Source organism: Dromiciops gliroides, chromosome 2, assembly GCF_019393635.1.
Source record: "Dromiciops gliroides isolate mDroGli1 chromosome 2, mDroGli1.pri, whole genome shotgun sequence".
Lineage (NCBI taxonomy): Eukaryota > Metazoa > Chordata > Mammalia > Microbiotheria > Microbiotheriidae > Dromiciops > Dromiciops gliroides.
Window position 1 is genome coordinate 504,324,095 of NC_057862.1, and position 18,636 is coordinate 504,342,730.

The following is an 18,636-nucleotide window of genomic DNA, read 5'->3' on the forward strand; positions in this document are numbered from 1 at the left end:
TGGCAGATTCCTCATCCCTAGAATTAATCTATGATTTACAACCTGTCATAGATGTTTTAAAGGACATTTCTGGTCAGGTGCAGGTTGGATTAGTTGCTCTCTGACATTCCTTCAAATTCTGATAATCTGTGAACACGTGTAAGCTATAATAGAGAAATGCTAGCAACCAAGCCTATATAAGTGGAATATTGAAACATTTTCCAGAATTCAGTAAGGTGGTAGGGTAAAGTAGAAAAGGAAACAAAAAAAGTAATACCTTAGTTCTCCTCATTTCACTTTTATTCAGATTGAGGAGATAACATGGTGCTTTAGCAAAATACTGAAGAATAATGAATAGTAAACCATCAAAGACAATGTGATAATGTGTCATAACATTTAAAAATAGGCTTTATCTATGCATTTTGTTTTCATGTCAGTTCTCTTAGGAAATCTTTTTGTTTATTTTTTGTTTGTTTTTGTGGGGGCAATGAGGGTTAAGTGACTTGCCCAGGGTCACATGGATAGTAAGTGTCAAGTGTCTGAGACCAGATTTGAAATCAGGTCCTCCTGAATTTAGGGCTGGCCCTTTATCCACTGCACCACCTAGCTGCCCCCATTAGTTAGCCTGAACAAATTTTTTGCTATTTCTCTTAATTCTTCCTATTTGTGATTTCTTAATAGAAAATAATATTTGATTATATCTCTATTTTATTATATTCACGTGATAGTTTTGTCAGCAATTCTACAATATTTTTGGGTTCCCATTATTTCTAACTTTAAATTCCTTTAGGTACATGCTTATTACTCGGTTAAAGCCAGCAGAGCAAATTTTCTTGCACAATTCCAAATTGATATCCAGAATGGCTAAAACTCTTCACAGATGTCAAAAGTGCATTAGTGTGATTATTCTTCCACAACCCCTTTAAAATTGACTACTTCTATTTTTATCATCTTTGCCAATTTGCATGACATGATTTGAAAACTTAGAAATCCTTTAATTTTCATTTCTTTCTGTGATTTGATATCTGTTTTCTTGATGCCATTTATAGTTTGTAATTATTTTTAAAGTGTTGTTCATATCTTACATCCATTTATCTTTTTGAAGAAGACAACTTAGTGTTACAGACTTATCAATACCCTATATATTTTGGAAATGAGACTTTTACTGGTGATATTTGATGCAAAAAATCCATAGTATAATTTTTCTTCTAATTATAACTACATTGGATTAACTTATGCAAAAGCTTTTAAATAATTTTGTGCCACCCAAGATTATAATTTTATTATTTTCAATGTCTTCTTAAGTATTTCCCATTAACCATTGTTGTGAGGGTGACTGATCTTGTTCTTTTCTCATTTTTAGTCAGAGACCTTTTATAGTCAGATGATATATCATTTTAAATTCATTCTGTTATATGGAAATAAATTTGGTCCAAACCAAATTTCTGCAAAACTGTTTAACAATTTTCCCAGTAATTCTTTTCAAATAGAATCTATTTCTTAATAATTTACTTTTTTATTTCTTGCAATCATAATATGCTGTAATGATTTAATTGCCTGGTCTTTAATTAATACCAGATAATTTTTATTAGTACAGGTTTAAAATATACTTTGAGAACAGGAAATATGCCCATTTTATTAATGCCAAATTTTAAACACATTTAGAAATATTTTGTCTATCTTTAAGAAGTAACAGTTTCTAAAATATATAGGGAATTAAATCAAATTTATAAGAATCCATGTCATTCTCCAATTGAGAAATAGTCAAAGGATAAGAACAGGCAGTTTTCTGATGAAGAAATCGAAGCTATCTATTCTCATATAAAAAAATGCTCTAAATCACTATTGATTAGAGAGATGCAAATTAAGACAACTCTGAGGTACCACCTGACACCTATCAGATTGGCTAATATAACAAAAAAGTAAGATAATAAATGTTGGAGAAGCTGTGGAAAAATTGGAACATTAATGCATTGTTGGTGGATGTGTGAAGTGATTCAACGATTCTGGAGAGCAATTTGGAATTATGCCCAAAGGGCTATAAAGCTGTTCATACCCTTTGACCCAGCAATACCACTTTTGGGGCTTTTTCCCAAGGAGATCATAGAAAAGGGAAAAGGACCCACATGTTCAAAAATATTTATAGCTGCGCTTTTTGTGGTGGCAAGGAATTGGAAATTGAGGGGTTGCCCATCAGTTGGGTAATGGCTGAAAAAGTTGTGGTATATGAATGTAATACAATTCTATTGTGCCGTAAGAAACAACGAGCAGGAGGAGTTCAGAGACACCTGGAAGGACTTGCATGAACTGATGAGCAAGATGAGCAGAACCAGAAGAACATTATACACAGTATCATCAACATTATGTGTTGATCAACTGTGATAGACTGGATTCTTCTCACCAATACAATGGTACAAGAAAGTTCCAGGGGACTCATGATGGAAAAGGCTCTCCAAATCCAGGAAAAAAAAAAGAACTGTGGAATATGGATGCTGATTGGACCGTAATATTTCTTTTGTTTTTGGTGCTGCTGTTTTTCTATTTTGAGGTTTTGCCTTATTGCCCTGATTCTTCTCTTATAGCATGACTGATGCAGAAATATGTTTAATGCTGTTATATATGTGTATGTGTATATATATATTATATATATACATCTCTCTCTTTCTCTCTCTCTCTCTCTCTCTCTCTCTCTCTCTCTCTATATATATATATATATATATATATATATATATATATATATCCCCTATATCGGATTGCCTGCTGTCTAGGGGAGGAGGGAGGGAGGGCAGGGAGGGAGAAAATTTTGAAATTGTAATTCTTATATAAACAAATGCTGAAAACTATCTCTATATGTAACTGGAAAACAATAAAATACTTTTATTTAGAAAAGAAGCATCAGTGTGGTAACCTGATGCATACAGGACAACATATATATATATATATATATATATATATATATATATATAATTTTTATTATTTTGATAGGTTCCCATCATATATTTTCATTGTTTATGTACTTTAATTCCTGTATTAGTGTTTTGCCGTTCAAACAGAAGAATCAAGAGAAGCTTAAAAAGGCAAATGTGAAATCACAAGGAACTCCATAAGGTTAAACTCTTTAGATTTATATATGGGAAAGGTGATACTTGTAATTCCTAATGACTTTACTATTATTGGGGAAGTTAGGAGTATATATAGACAGAGGCCAGGGGTGTGAGTCAAATATGTTGGAAGTATCTCAGATAAAATGAACAAGTGAGAAAGAGGGATGCAATGGAAGAAATGAGATGGGAATGGAAGGATGGGAAAAATTATTTTTTGGAAAAAAGAGGAGGCCAAGGAAGAGATTTTTCATGGAGGGGAAATGTCAGGGGATTGGTAGGCAAGGCGTGAATCTCATTTTCAGAAGAAATGGTTCAAAAAAAGAACACACATATGTGGACATATTTATACATGCATATACATATGTGTTTGTACCTATATGTAAATACCTATATGCGTGTATACATGTATATATGGCTATAAGAGAGAAGGTGGAGTGATAAAAGGGAGAAAGGTTGAAAAGAAGCAATGGACAGAAGCAAAAATACTTTTTAAGAAGGATAAGGTAAAAAGAGAGGGATACGCAAAAGAAAATAGGATGGTGAGAAGTAAACAATAATTATAACTATGAATGTGAATGGGGTAAACACATACAAAGCAGAAACAGAAGAATAGATTAGAAATCACAATCTAGCAATATATTGTTTATAATAGGCACATTTGATACAGAAAGACATTAAAATAAGGGACTAGAGCAGAATTTGTTATCGTACAACTGAAGGGGAAAAAAGTAGGAATAGCAATCATGATCTCAGACTAAGCAAAAGCAAAAATGTATCAAGGGAAACTACATTTTGCTAAAAGATATCATAGACAATGAAGTAACATAAAACTTTTTTATGCAAGTTTCTCTTAGAAAAGCCTCAGTTCTAAAATATGAAGGAAAATGAGTCAAATTTATAAACATAAAAGGCATTCATTAATTGAGAGATAGTCAAATCATTTGAAGATGCAATTTCCAGAAGAAATCAAAGCTACATATAGTGATTTGATAAAATGCTCTAAATCTGCATTGATTAGAGAAATTCAAATTAAAACCACTCTTAGGTAACACCTCCTATCAGATTGGCGAATATGGAAGAAAATAAAAATAATAAATGTTGAAGTGGATGCATAAAAATTGGGAAACTGGTGCAATGTTGGTGAAGCTGTGAATTGGTCCAAACATTTTGGAGAACAATTTGGACTATGCCTAAAGGACTACAAAACTGTGCATACCATTTGGCCCAGCAATACAACTATTAGGTCTATATCCCAAAGAGATCAAAGAAAAATAAATGGAAATATATTTACAAAAAATTATTTATAGCAGTTCTTGTGGTGGCAAAAAAATTGGAAAGTGAGAGGATGTCCACTCATTGAGGAATGGCTGAACAAGTTGTGGCATATGATTATGATGAAATACTGTGCTATAAGAAATTTTGAGGGAAGATGGTTTCAGAAAAACGTGGGAAGACCTATATGATCTGATGCAGAGATGTGAGCAGAACCAGACCACTGTACACAATAACAGCAATTTTTAAATAATGATCCACTGTGAGCCTTAGCTACTCTGATTAATGTAATTATTCAAGACAATTCTGATAGACTTATTTTTTTGGCTTTGCATAGAATTTTATTTTCCAAAATATATGTAAAAACAAATTTTATCATCAATTTTTTAAAACTTTGTGTTCCAACTTCTCTTCCTCCCTCCATTCCCACCCCCCACCCAAAAGAACTCAAGCAATTCAAAATAAGTTATACATGAGTAGTCATGGAAAAATTCCCATATTAGCTAGTTGTGAGAAAAAACAGTCAAAAAACCCCAAAACTTCAGATTAAGGAATTGTCAAAGAGGAAAAGAAAAAAAAATAAATACGTTGTCATCTTTTCTCAGATACTATCAGTTCTTTCTCTGCAGATGGGCTGCAATCTTCAGAAGTCCCTCAAGGTTATATTGGATCATTGCCTTGCTGAAAATAACAACATGCTTCCCAGCAGATCATCCCCCACTATTGCTGTTATTTTGTATACAGTAAATTTCATTCTGCTTCAGTTCATGTAGGTCTTTCCAGGTTTTTCTGATAGTATCCTGTTCATCATAGCCTGTCTATAGTACCTTAAGCTTGACAGAGAATTTTCTTCATAAAAGCCCAGCAAAGTAGATACCATATGTTTTGCCATTATAATCGATCATCTTAACTATTTCCCTCCATCCCACTCCTTTCCCATGACATTTACTCTATCTTCTTTTTACCTATTCCTCCTCAGAAGTATTTTACTTCTGACTATCCTCTCCCTCACTCTGAACTCCCTTTTTTTTTTACCTTTCCCTCCTTATCCTCCTCCCCTCCTACTTTCCTGCAGGGTTAAATAGATTATTCCTCCCAATTGGGTATGAATGCTATTCCCTCCATGAGTCCACTCTGATGAGATCAAGGTCCCTGAGCTAATTCTGTCTTCTAAATTTTTCTTCCTCCCTCCCTCCCCAACCCTTCCTATGAGATCAAGCAATTCAATATGTCCTACTTGTGCAGTAATGCAGAACATCTTTATCTTCCTTGAGACTGTTTTGCTTTTTACTGCTCTCTCCCCCAATCTGCCCTTCCCTCCTTCCCTTCTTCCCCCCTCCCCTTTTCTCCCTCCCCTCCCTCAGGGCAAAAATATATTACTATACCTACTTGAGTATGTATGTTAGTCCTTATTTGAGCCAATTCTGATGATATTAAGGTTCACTCACTCCCCAACTCCTTCCCCCCCTTCTCTTCCCCTCCATAAGTTTTTTTTCTTGTTTCCTTGATGTGAACTACTGATAGACATGATGAAAAATGCTATCGACTTTCAGAGAAATAACTGATGAACTCTGAGTACAATTCTAAGTATGATTTTCTCTTTATTATTCTTGGTATTTTATGACATGGTTCATATGGAAATATGTTTTGTATGATTTCCATTATATAATAGATACTATATTGTTGGCCTTCTAAGTGGGTTGAGTAGGATCTGTAGAGAGGGAGGGAATTTGGAACTCAAATATCTTTCTATCTATTATCTGTGTATATATGTATATTATATATATATACAGATAAATAAAACATTAAAATTGTTTAAAGAAAATTTTTAAAAATTACACATAAAATTTTTAAATGACAATGTTGCAAAAATAGTTTTGACCTTGCAGATCCCTTGATATTATCTCAGGGACCCTTTAGGGCCTCGGGAGTATAATTTAAGTACTGCTGGTAGAAGGAGTTCCTGTTAAGGGAGCTCCCTCATTTACAGATAATGAAACTGAAGCGCATAAACTCATATTTCTAGATCTGGAAGGAATTTCAGAAGACTTAATGCTAATTTCTTACTTTACAGATGAATCATTGAAAATATTCCTTGTCTAGGTAGAGAGAACTCCTGTTAAGGGATCTACCTCTACCTATGCAGTTCAGCAAGCTACTTAAGAATGTGGAGAGCAGTCTGAAACACTGAAAGGTTAAATACTTGCCTAGGGTTTCATAGTTTGGTTGTGTGAGAGAAAAGGCTATATCTTTCTGACTCTGAAGTTTGCTAGTTAACCAGTCCATCTATTTTAAATTCCACAGCAAAGTAAACTGAGCTTACAGTTCACTAAAACCCCCAGATATTTTCCCAATGAATTCTTTCCATGTCTTTCATCCCTATCCTGTAACAGGGAAATAACTTTTTTAAGTCCTAGTGAAAGATTTCACATTTATCCCTAAATAATTTCACCTTATTCAGTCTGATCCACTATTCTCTCAGGTAAAGAAATTTATAACAGGATTGGGAAATCTGGTTTATTTTTCATCCTTTTTAGTTTTGTGTCATTTGCAAGTTTTATAAGAATGCCATTTGATTCTTACTAGTTGTGTGACCTTAGGTGATTCATGTCATCTCCCTGAGTCTCACTTTATTCATCTATAAAATAAGAGGGTTGGACTAGGCCTTCTGAAGTTCCTTCCGGTTTTAGAAGTCTGAATTTAGGTAAATACTACTGTCTAGCACAAACCTCTCTATCTTTTCTATAAGAAACTGAGTCTCTCCAATGCCAAAATCAAGGGCAATTATACACACACAGACACATACACACATACATATATATGTAGGTATATATGTATATGTATGTATATGCATATATATGTGTATATATATATACACACATATATACATACATATGTGTGTATATATATATATATATATATAAACAGTATTCATCTGATTTATTGGTATAATACACTTGTCTATAAGGGCAATAAGGTTATTCTGGCATGAGCCTCTCTGTTGGCTGTGCCTACTCTACTTGGCTAAAGATAAAACATATTTTTTATTTGAATACAGCATGAAATCTAAAAATGTCAAGGTTTTATGTGGTTGCTCATATCACTTCCCTTTTCTCTTTATATTTAAAGCCTTTTATTATAATTCCCAATTCCTATCTGGAAATTCATAACCAAATATGTGTGTGTGTGTGTGTGTGCATGTGTGAATGAGGAATTGAAAACCTTTATTTTACAAAATTAAAGAAATACAATATTCTCAGAAAAAACTATTTTCAACTAATAATCAGTCAAGCAGATGGTTTACAGTAGCACTGAAATAATTAAACATAACCAACTCTATTAATTAATTTTTTCTATAGAATTTCAATTCTATTAATCTGGAAAACTTCACTCAATATTATCTTTCCAAACAACCTATTGATTTTATACTGATTAACATTTGAAACATACAATAAAAATGATTTGATCAAATTTAATCACATTAGCATGTGTTCAAGAAGCCTGATTGTAAGTAAGGAATCATTTTTTCCCCTAAAGAGAACTACACAACTTTTCACTGGACACGGAGAAATTGTTCCTCTATTTACTGTCTGGAATTCTGTTCTTAATATTAACTTGTGATTTATTTGAACTCTACCTGAACACTTGTACTATATTTCTTTCTATTTTGAACCACTGGAAATTCATAGTTGCTCATATCTTCAGATTCCTGTTGTGTGCCCACCTGTCCATGCTGACTTCGCTAATATTTTAGCATTTAATTGATTAATGATAATTGAATTATCATCTATTCACAAAACATATTTTTATATTATCATATGATTATTATTTTTGAAATTCTCAAACTCATTTCAGCTTTCTAAAACTACAAAACAGAAATGGTATAGCCTAGAAGAGAATCACCTTTGCTCATGAGTACAGATAACAGCTGTGTTTATATCCTCATTAGTTCTAAATCCTGATTAAATATAACCTAGTCTGTTCTAAAGTTTAAATGAGGTTGAGTTGGGTTTTTTAACCCCTCCTGAAAGAGAAATGCATATTATTTAGGTACTAGCTACAATAATGTTCCCAAAATGAACTTTTGACTGGAAATAGTAAAAATAACAATAGTTTTATTATTGATTATTAATACATACATAACTTTGATATAACATTTAATTTTTTTGCAAAACGCTTTACTTACATCATCTTAGTTTACTCATACTGAAGCAGGATTTTATTACAGAACAGTGATAAACAAAAACACTTTTTCCTATGAATGTATAAAAATCATGAAGATAAGAATTTACACACTGATTAATAGAAAATAATTTGAACTAAAAATATGTGGCTTCCATTTCTCCTTGTAAATATATGCATTTTTTCTAAAAATAATCTAAATTCTATTATCAACTTTCTTTGAAAACCTCTCTAATCATAATATCACAGGTGACTTGTATTAAAATGGTCCTCTCCTTACCTCCCTCAGTCTTGGATGTTATGGGAATTATCTTATCCTTAACAGAGTCTATTTACTATTGCTGGTTGAGGTTGTTCTACAGGTTAATTCTCTAGGGAGGAAGGGCTTCTTTAATGGAAAAAACTTTGTAGGAGGAATTGGACCAGTTGCTTAGGATGCATCTGAGTAGGAGTAGTCAAAAGGTACTCTATAAAAGAAAATTAAATTCATTCTGTGTTCCTAGGGGTTTCTGCCAGGGACAGAAAATAAGAATAGAACTTTTAGGAACAAAATTATATGTGAGAAGGGTGTTCAATGGCATAATGACTGTAGGGGTGAGATTGATTGCCCATATAATGATGAGCCCTCAGAAGAACTAGAAGGTAAATTAGTCATTGGCCCCTTTGGCATTAGCTACTACATCTATCAGGGTTCATTCACTATCATGTTCTTACTGCTTTCTTTCTGTCATATATTCTATTAATTCTTTTAATGTTGTTATGCTATTTTTCAGTGTGTTGCCTGCAATTTCAGTCAATAAATGTGTTGATATATATATTCTCCCAGTTTAAGGAGAGTATGCGGTGGTCAGTGCTTAGGAGACTAGGTATATTAAAAGATATGAAGATTAGATAAGAATAGATTTCCAAAGAGACAAGAGATCTGTGCCCAACTAAGTATGAGGAACTAAATGTATCCTAAGAGTGGATAGAAGGCAAGGGAAGTCATCTAAAAGCTTGAAAAGGTTAACCAAAGAGAAAAAAAAAAGACACACCTTTTTTAAAGTTTAATGACACAGGGGCAGCTGCTGGCATAGTGGATAAAGCACTGGCCTTGGATTCAAGAGGACCTGAGTTCAAATCCAGCTTCAGACGTGATGTTAGCTGTGTGACCCTGGGCAAGTCACTTAACCCTCATTGCGCCGCCCCCCCCCAAAAAAAATTTAATGACACAGAGTGTGGCCACCAAAAGTCACTCTTTTTTTTTTTATTTCTGGACAAGTCTTACACTTACAGAAACTGAATTTCCTAATTCTAAAGATCCCCATATCCCATATAAACAAAACATAGTCTTAATCTTCTATACCTTCCACTTCTCAGGGTGGATAATACCAGTGAAACTCTCATACATTTACTTCTTTTTTTGTTTGATGGGAGAAGATTAATATAAATAGATCTATTTCAAACTTTGTTTGTGCAAATTAATTTCCATAGTTGTTTAAAGCAACCTTATCAGTCAAGTCTATTCTTTTTATGCACAGTTATCTGTTGAGGTTTCAATAATTGCCAATGATTTGTTCATTAATACTTTTTTCACTGCAATTTTTAAAAAATACACATAATAGGAGAACTGGATTGTCTAGGGCAGTGCTTATTACACTTTTCCACTCAGGTTCTCTTTTGCCCAAGAAATTATTATGTGAATATGGGTATATAAAATAGCTATACATAACCTCTTAATATTGACAAATTTTTCATGCCCCCCACATTTAGTTATACGACCCCAAATATGGTTACAACCCATCATTTAAGAATCTTTTGTCTGGGGCTTTAAGTATCAATTTAAACAAAGAAAATAGAGCAAAAGAATTAAATTTAAAAACAAGATAATATAAATAAATGTCATAGCACATGCTAAACATGTCAAATTCTAAAGGATTATACATTTAAAATTAGTAGTAAAGGACATTATAATACACTTAGTCAAATTTTCTCCATTTTGCATACAATGAAGAAGCTAGAGGTTATATAAGCTTGCTCAAGGGACCACAAATAGTAATCAGTAGTGTCAGGATGCAGACCCAGATCCTCTGACTACACCACACATTCAACTTTACCATAGATTTGGTCCTCAAATACTATAACAATTTATAATATAATTTTTGTAGGGAGAGATTCTTTTACCTGCTTGATCTTTGAATATTTTTGAGATGACAACAGGTACCTTGTGTTCAGCACCTCCCTGGAAAACACATTGACCAAAATAAAACAATAACTCATGTTGTTTGCAATTTACATGATTAATTTATGAAGGAAATAATAGAAATAGAGAAAAAAACATACCTTAATACTTAGGCCCAAGCCCCCGACAGGTTGTCTGCGAAGTATAACAGTTCTGTGCTTTAAAAAATTGTAGAAAAAATAAGTTTAGTTTAAAATACAACACTAGAATATGGATACATTGTGTGCGGATTATAATGACTATATATGTGTGTGTGTATGTGTGTTTGTATAGACACATATTTAAAGTAGTCAAAATAGTGATGTGTAACTATATAGGAATGTGGCACCTAGAAAAAAATATCCTAACAACTTTCTTTGACCTTTCTTCATCATTTATCCTATCATGACATCTCTCTTCTCTCTATGGTCAAACACCTTCAAAGAGTTATCTTTACCCACTTGCTAACCATCATTACAACTAATTTGCTCCTCCAAACCTTACACTCTGATTTCATTTACTTTAACTCTAGTTAAACAATTCTCCATAATGTTAATGATGATTTAATTTCTAAATTCAAGAGGCTTTTTTGTAGTCTTCATTTTTTTATTTTTAGATCTATGTAGCTTGTGAGATTTTTGGTCCCACATCTTAATGAACACTCTTTCGCACCTCAAACTCTCCAATTCCCCTAGTACTTTGAGGCTTCTAGCTTTTTCTTCTCTATATACTTTCTCATTTTATTTCAAAATTAAAAATGTAATCATTGTGTCAGCCATATTATCTTTTATCTTTACACAGGTAGTTCCTAATATGTTTGTACCATGAACATGTTTATCAATATGGCGAAACTTATGGACCCACTCTCAAAATGATTTTAAATACATAAAATAAAAAATGTAGGATTGCAAAGGAAATCGATTAGTTCTCAAAATATTTTTAAAAAAGCACATAAACAAGGTCATACCATGTTAATAATGCCTACTCTACAACAAAGCATCATAAAGAGTTCTTGTACCTATTGGTAATAGTTTTTCTTTCTACTCTATCCCTATCACAGTTATCATGAACACTCAGTACACTGTGCCTGCCTCTACCATATCCTTACTTTCCACACCCTTATCAATTTCTCCTTCTCTACTATCATCCTTATAAAATAAGAGAATGAGGGAATGCATGAGGACCTCTCCTATGAGATATGTGGAAGCATATTTTCCCCTTGAATTAGTGCTATAGAAGGTAGTTCCTCACTCAACTCTCTTTTGCTTCCTCATTCTCTATAAATAAGATTGTCAGTTAAGTAATTTGTGGATTTATGAAGTGTTCTATATTTTAACTAAATCTGAAAAATATTTGCCATTCTCCAAGTGAAGCTGTCTTTTGAGTTTTAAACTAGTATCATTACTAAACAGTACTAACAACTTCACAATAATAAATTTCCATACCAAAGACAATCAATATGAGGAAGTGACTACATAGACTCAAAGAAAAGCATGCCACCAGTCAGTGGTCACCTGCTAGTAAATAAATTGTCAGGGTGGACAATTACAAGCAGCATATGTAAAGGCATATCAGTTGTTCTCTAAGACTGGTGATCTATAGACTACCTGTATATATTCCTTTTTTCCATAAAATATTTTATTATTTTCCAGTTACATGTAGAGATACATTTCAACATTTGTTTTTATAAGATTTCTAGTTTCAAATTTTTCTCCTTCCCCTCCTCCCTTCACCCTCTCCAAGACAGCAAGCAATCTGTTATAGGTTATATGTGTATAATCACATAAAACATACTTCTGCATTAGTCATGCTATGGAGAAGAATCAGAGCAAAAAGGAAAAACCTCAAAAAAGAAAAACAAACAAAAAGAAATAGTATGGTTCAACATGCATCTAGATGCCCTAGTTCTTTTTTCCTGGATTTAGAGAGCACTTTCTATCATGAGTCCTTTGGAACTATCTTGGAAAACTATATTTTTGAGAAGAGTCAAGTCTATCACAGTTGATCAACACACAGTGTTGTTTATATTATGTACATTGTTCTCCTGGTTCTGCTCATTTCACTCAGAATCAGTTCATATAAGTCCTTCCAGGTTTCTCTGAAATCTGCTTGCTCATCATTTCTTACAGCACAATAGTACTCCACTACATTAATATAAAACAAATTGTTCAGCCATTACCCAATTGATGGGCATCCACTCAATTTCCAATTCTTTGCCAGCACAAAAAAGAGCAGCTATAAATAATTTTGTACATGTAGGTCCTTTTCCCTTTTTATTATCTCTTTGGGAAAAACACCTAATAGTAGTATTGTTGGGTCAAAAGGTATGTACAACTTTATAGCCCTTTGGGCACGGTTCCAAATTACTCTCCAGTTCACAGCTCCACCAACAATTCATTAGGGTTACAATTTCTCCACAGCTTCTCCAACATTTATCATTTTCCTTTTCTGTTATATTAGCCAGTCGTATAGGTGTGAGGTGGTACCTCAGAGGTGTTTTAATTTGCATATATCTAATTAATAGCAATATAGAACATTTTTTTGTATGGCAATAAGTAACTGATTTCTTCACCAGAAAATTGCCTGTTCATATCCTTTGACTATTTCTCAATTGGGGAATGACTTGGATTCTTATAAATTTGATTTAGTTCTCAATATATTTTAGAAACGAGGCTGTTATCAGGAGTACTGGCTATAAAAATTATTTCTCAGCTTTCTGCCTCCCTTCTAATTTGGGATGCATTGCTTCTGTTTGTACAAAAAAAATAATTTAATGTAATCAAAATCAGCCAATTTTCATTTTATAATATACTATATATCTCATTTGGTCATAAACTGTTCTAAGTTCAGTAAATCTGAGAGGTAAACTATTCCTTCATCTTCTAATTTACCTATGGTATCACCCTTTACGTCTAAATCATATACCCATTTTGACCTTATTTTAGTATAATGTGTAAGATGTTGGTCTATGCCATACTATCTTCTAGTTTTCTCAGCAGTTTCTGTCAAATAATGAGTTCCTATCCCTGAATCTGGAGTCTTTGGGTTTATAAACAGTACATTACTAAAGTCATTTACTACAGTGTCTCCTGTGTCTAACCCAATCCATTGATCCACCACTCTATTTCTTAGCCAGTACCAAATAGTTTTGAAGACTGCCGCTTTATTGTAAAGCTTCAGATTTGGTACAGTTAGCCCAACTTCCTGGGCATTTTTTTCATTAGTTCCCTAGATATTCTTGACCTTTGGTTTTTCCAGATGAATTTTAAAATTATTTTTTCTAGTTCTATAAAATAATTTTAGGTAGTCTGAATCTTATGTCACTGAATAGGTGAATTAATTTGGACAGAATTGTCATTTTTATTATATTAGCTCAACTGATCCATGAGCAATTGATATTTTTCCAATTATTTAGATCTGATTTGGTTTGTGTGAAAAGTATTTTGTAATTGTGTTCATAGAGTTCCTGGGTTTGTCTTGGCAAGTAGACTCCCAAGTATTTTATATTGTCTTCCGCTACTTTAAATGGAATTTCTCTTTCTTTCTTTTGCTGCTAGACTTTGTTAGTCATGTATAGAAATGCTGATGATTTATGTGGATTTATTTTATATCATGCTACTTTGCTAAAGTTGTTAATTGTTTCAAGTAATTTTTGAGTTGATTATCTAGGATTCTCTAAGTGTACCATCATATCATCTGCAAAGAGTGAAAGTTTTGTTTCCTCCTAGCCTATTCTAATTCCTTTAATTCCTTTTTCTTCTCTTATTGCTAAAGTTAACATTTCTAATACAATATTAAATAATAGAGGTGATAGTGTACATCCCTGTTTCAACCCTGATCTTCTTGGGAAAGCCTCTAAATTATCCCCATTACATATAATGTTTGCAGATGGTTTTAGGTAGATACTGCTTATTATTTTATTTTTTTTTTTGCAGGGCAATGAGGGTTAAGTGACTTGCCCAGGGCCACACAGCTAGTAAGTGTTAAGTGTCTGAAGCTGGATTTGAACTCAGGTACTCCTGACTCCAGGGCTGGTGCTTTATCCACTGCACCACCTAGCTGCCCCCTGCTTATCATTTTAAGGAAAGCTCCACCTATTCCTAAAGTTTCTAGTGTTTTTATTAGGAATGGGTGCTGTATTTTGGCAAAAGCTTTCTCTGCATCTATTGAGATAATCATATGATTTTGGTTAGTTTTCTTATAGATGTGGTTGATTATGTTGATAGTTTTCATAATGTTGAACGAGATCGGCATTCCTGTTATAAATCCCACCTGCTCATAGTGTATTATCCTGGTGATCACTTGCCGTATTTGCATTAATATTCATTAGGAAACTTGGTATTTAATTTTCTTTCTCTGGTTTGGCTTTGCCTGGTTTTGGTATCAACACCATATTTATGTCATAAAAACAATTTGGTAGAACTCCTTCTTCACCTATTTTCCCAAATAATTTTTTTAATATTGGAATTAATTGTTCTTTAAATGTTTGGTAGAATTCACTTGTAAACCCATATGGCCCTGGAGTTCTTTTTATTAGAGAGTTCATTAATGGCTTGTCCAATTTCTTTTTCTAGTATGGTCTTATTTAAGGATTTTATTTTCTCTTCAGTTAACCTGGGCAATTTGTATTTTTGTAAATATTTATCCATTTCTTTTAAATTGTCAAATATATTGGCATACAGTTGGCCAAAATAGTTCCTAATTATTGGTTTAATTTCTACTTTATTGGTGGTGAAATCACCCCTTGCATTTTTGATACTGTTAATTTGGTTTTCTTCTTTCTTTTTTAAATCAAAGTAACCAAAGGTTTATCTATTTTTTGTTTTTTTTCATAAAACCAGCTCTTAGTTTTATTAATTCTATAGTTTTCTTGCTTTCAAATTAATTAATTTCTCCTTTGATTTTCAGGATTTCAAATTTAGTATTTAATTGGGGATTATTTGGTGTTTTTTTCTAGCTTTTTAAATTGCATGCCCAATTAATTGATCTCCTCTCTCTCTCTCTCTTTTTATCACTGTTAGCATTTAGAGATATAAAATTTCCCCTAAGCACTGCTTTGGCTCCATCCCATAGGTTTCGGTAAATTGTATCATTGTTTTCATTCTCTTGGATGAAGTTCTTGATTGTTTCTATGATTTGTTGTTTGACTCACCCAGTCATTCTTTATAATGAGATTATTTAGTTTCCAATTAAGTTTCAGTCTACCTTTCCATGGCTTTTTATTACATGTAATTTTTATTGCATCATGATTTGAGAAGGATGCATCTACTATTTCTGCCTTTTTACATTTGATTATGAAGGTTTTGTGCCCTGATACATGGTCAATTTTTGAATATGTGCCATGTACTACTGAGAAAATGGTATATTCCTTTCTACCACCATTCAATTATCTCCATATATCTATCATATCTAACTTTTCTAACATTCTATTCACCTCTTTCACTTCTTTCTTATTTATTTTTTGGCTAGATTTATCTTATTCTGAGAGGGGAATATTAAGATCTCCCACTAGTATAGTATTACTGTCTATTTCCTCTTGTAACTCATTTAACTTCTCCTCTAAGAATTTGGATGCTATACCACTTGGAGCGTACATGTTTAGTATTGATGTTACTTCATTATCTATTGTACCTTTTAAGAAGATATAGTTTACTTCTTTATATCTTTTAATTAGATGTATTTTTCCCTTTGCTGTTCCATTTGTTGTTCCCTTTTGTTCTTATTCTTCTTTCACAACATGAAAAATGTGAAAATATGTTTAACATGATTGTCCTATCTATATAACCTATATCAGATTGCTTTCTGTCTTGGGGAGGGTGGAAGGAAGGGAGGGAAAGAGAAAAATTTGGAACTTTAGATCTTTCAAAAATGCATGTTGAAAACTACCTTTACATGTAATTGGGAAAAAATAAAATACTATTAAATTTAAAAAAACCTATTATTTTAAACAAATTATAAAATGCTTTCTCCAAACTTACTAAGGATCTCTTAGTTGTGAAATCAAATAGTCTTCTCAATCACCATTTTTCTTGACTTCTTTGTAGCCTTTGACACTATTGATCATCCTGGATAATCTCTTCTCTCCATGTTTTCTAGACATTACTCTCTCATGATTCTTCTCCAAACTATCTGAATACTCCTCAGTCTCCTTTGCTGGATCCTTATCTAAACATGTCCGTAAATGCAATAGGTGTCTATCAAGATTCTGTCCTTGGTCCTCTTCTCTATTCCCTCTATATCTCTTCACTTGGTGATCAGATCAGCTCCCATGGATTCAAATACCATCTCTATGCTGATAATCCTAAAATCTACAAATCCTACCCAAACAATTCTGCTGATTACTAATCTCAAATGTCCAACTGGATGCCCAATAGATATATTAAATTAAACATATGCAAAACAAAACTTATCTTTCTCATCAAATTACCCACCCTGCCTCTCCTACCTTCTCTATTACTGTAGAGAGCAACAAAATCTTTCCAGTCCCTCAGGTTCAGAACTAGGTGTCATCCTCAATTCTTCAATTTCTTACCCCTTCCCTAGATATTCTATTGTCAGAGTCTGTTGATTTCAGTTTTGTAATATTCATTTATTCATTTATTTTGCAGGGTAATGAGCATTAAGTGACTTCCCAGCATCACACAGCTAGTAAGTGTCAAGTTTCTCAGGCCGGATTGTTACTCAGGTCCTCTGAAACCCAGGGTCGGTGCTTTATCCACTGTGCCACCTACTTGCCCCCTCAGTTTTGTAATATTAATAAAATAGTACCCATTTTTCTTCTGATACTGCCACCACTCTGATACAGATTCTTATCATTTCATAACTAGAATATTGTATATATATACATACAAACACTGTGTGTATATATACATATACATACACATACACATACATACATACATACATACATACATACATACATACATACATACATACATACATACACTGGTGGATCTGCCTGCCTCAAATCTCTCCACACTTCAATCTATTCTCCATTTAGCCCCTTCCAAAAATCACTTTAGGGGAAAAAAAAGTGGTTCTCTATCACCTTTATGACCAAATACAAAAACCTCTATATGTCTTTAAAGTTCATGAAAGTCAAGATCCTTCCCATTTTCCCAGTCTTCTTATATTTAATTCCCTTCAAAATATGCTTTAATCCAGTAACACTGGCCATCTGGCTCTTCCATAAAGAACATTATCCTTGTTTTGCTTCTGGGAATTTACTTTGGATGTTCCCCATGCCTGGAATTCTTTCTCTCATTTTCTTTGTCTACAAATGTCCCTGGCTTCTTGAAGACCCAATTAATATCTCATGTTCTGCTAGTTGCCTTTTCCAAACTTTTGTGATTCTAGTGCTTTCCATCTTTTATTTCCAATTTATCATATATAGCAAACCTTCTTAAACTATGGGTTGAGATCCAACATGGGGTAGTGTAACTTAATTTGGGGGTTACAAAAATTTGGCAACAGTAAAATGTTATGTATACCTATTTTATATCCCTATAAACCTAGGGTTATGTAAAAAGTTCTCAGATGAAAGGGGGTAGCATATTTTGACATAAGCATTTGCTTGTTGATACCCTCACTCAACTGTGATCTTGAAATAAGGGATTTTTAAACCTTTTTTAAAATATACATAGTGCTTAGCATAGTGCCCAGCACATAGCAATTGATTAATAATTTTTTATTGACTAATTTATAGATTTCTATAAATTTAGAGTCAAATGTACTAGATTTCTATTTATTACTGTTTGGAGTAAGAGTGTAGCTCTGAAATCTCAGGGTGAAAAGAATAAAAACAGGAAAAAGTCTTAGAAAGTATATAAAAAATAAAGACATTTAAATATATAACTCTTTTGAAGCTATTCCATTAGTAGTAGAAAGCTACCATTTGAT

General features: G+C 32.9%; 1 protein-coding gene across 1 annotated transcript in view; it reads right to left on the bottom strand.

The window, feature by feature from the left end:
* The window catches only part of SNTG2 (syntrophin gamma 2), a 612,266-nt gene that overhangs the window by 382,283 nt on the left and 211,347 nt on the right, over positions 1 to 18,636 (bottom strand). Inside the window, exons 3-4 of the mRNA XM_043985274.1 lie at positions 10,860 to 10,916; positions 10,701 to 10,758 (exon numbers count right to left, since the gene is read on the bottom strand). Of these exons, the coding sequence (XP_043841209.1) occupies positions 10,701 to 10,758; positions 10,860 to 10,916 (115 nt within the window). The remainder of the gene's footprint in view (positions 1 to 10,700; positions 10,759 to 10,859; positions 10,917 to 18,636) is intronic.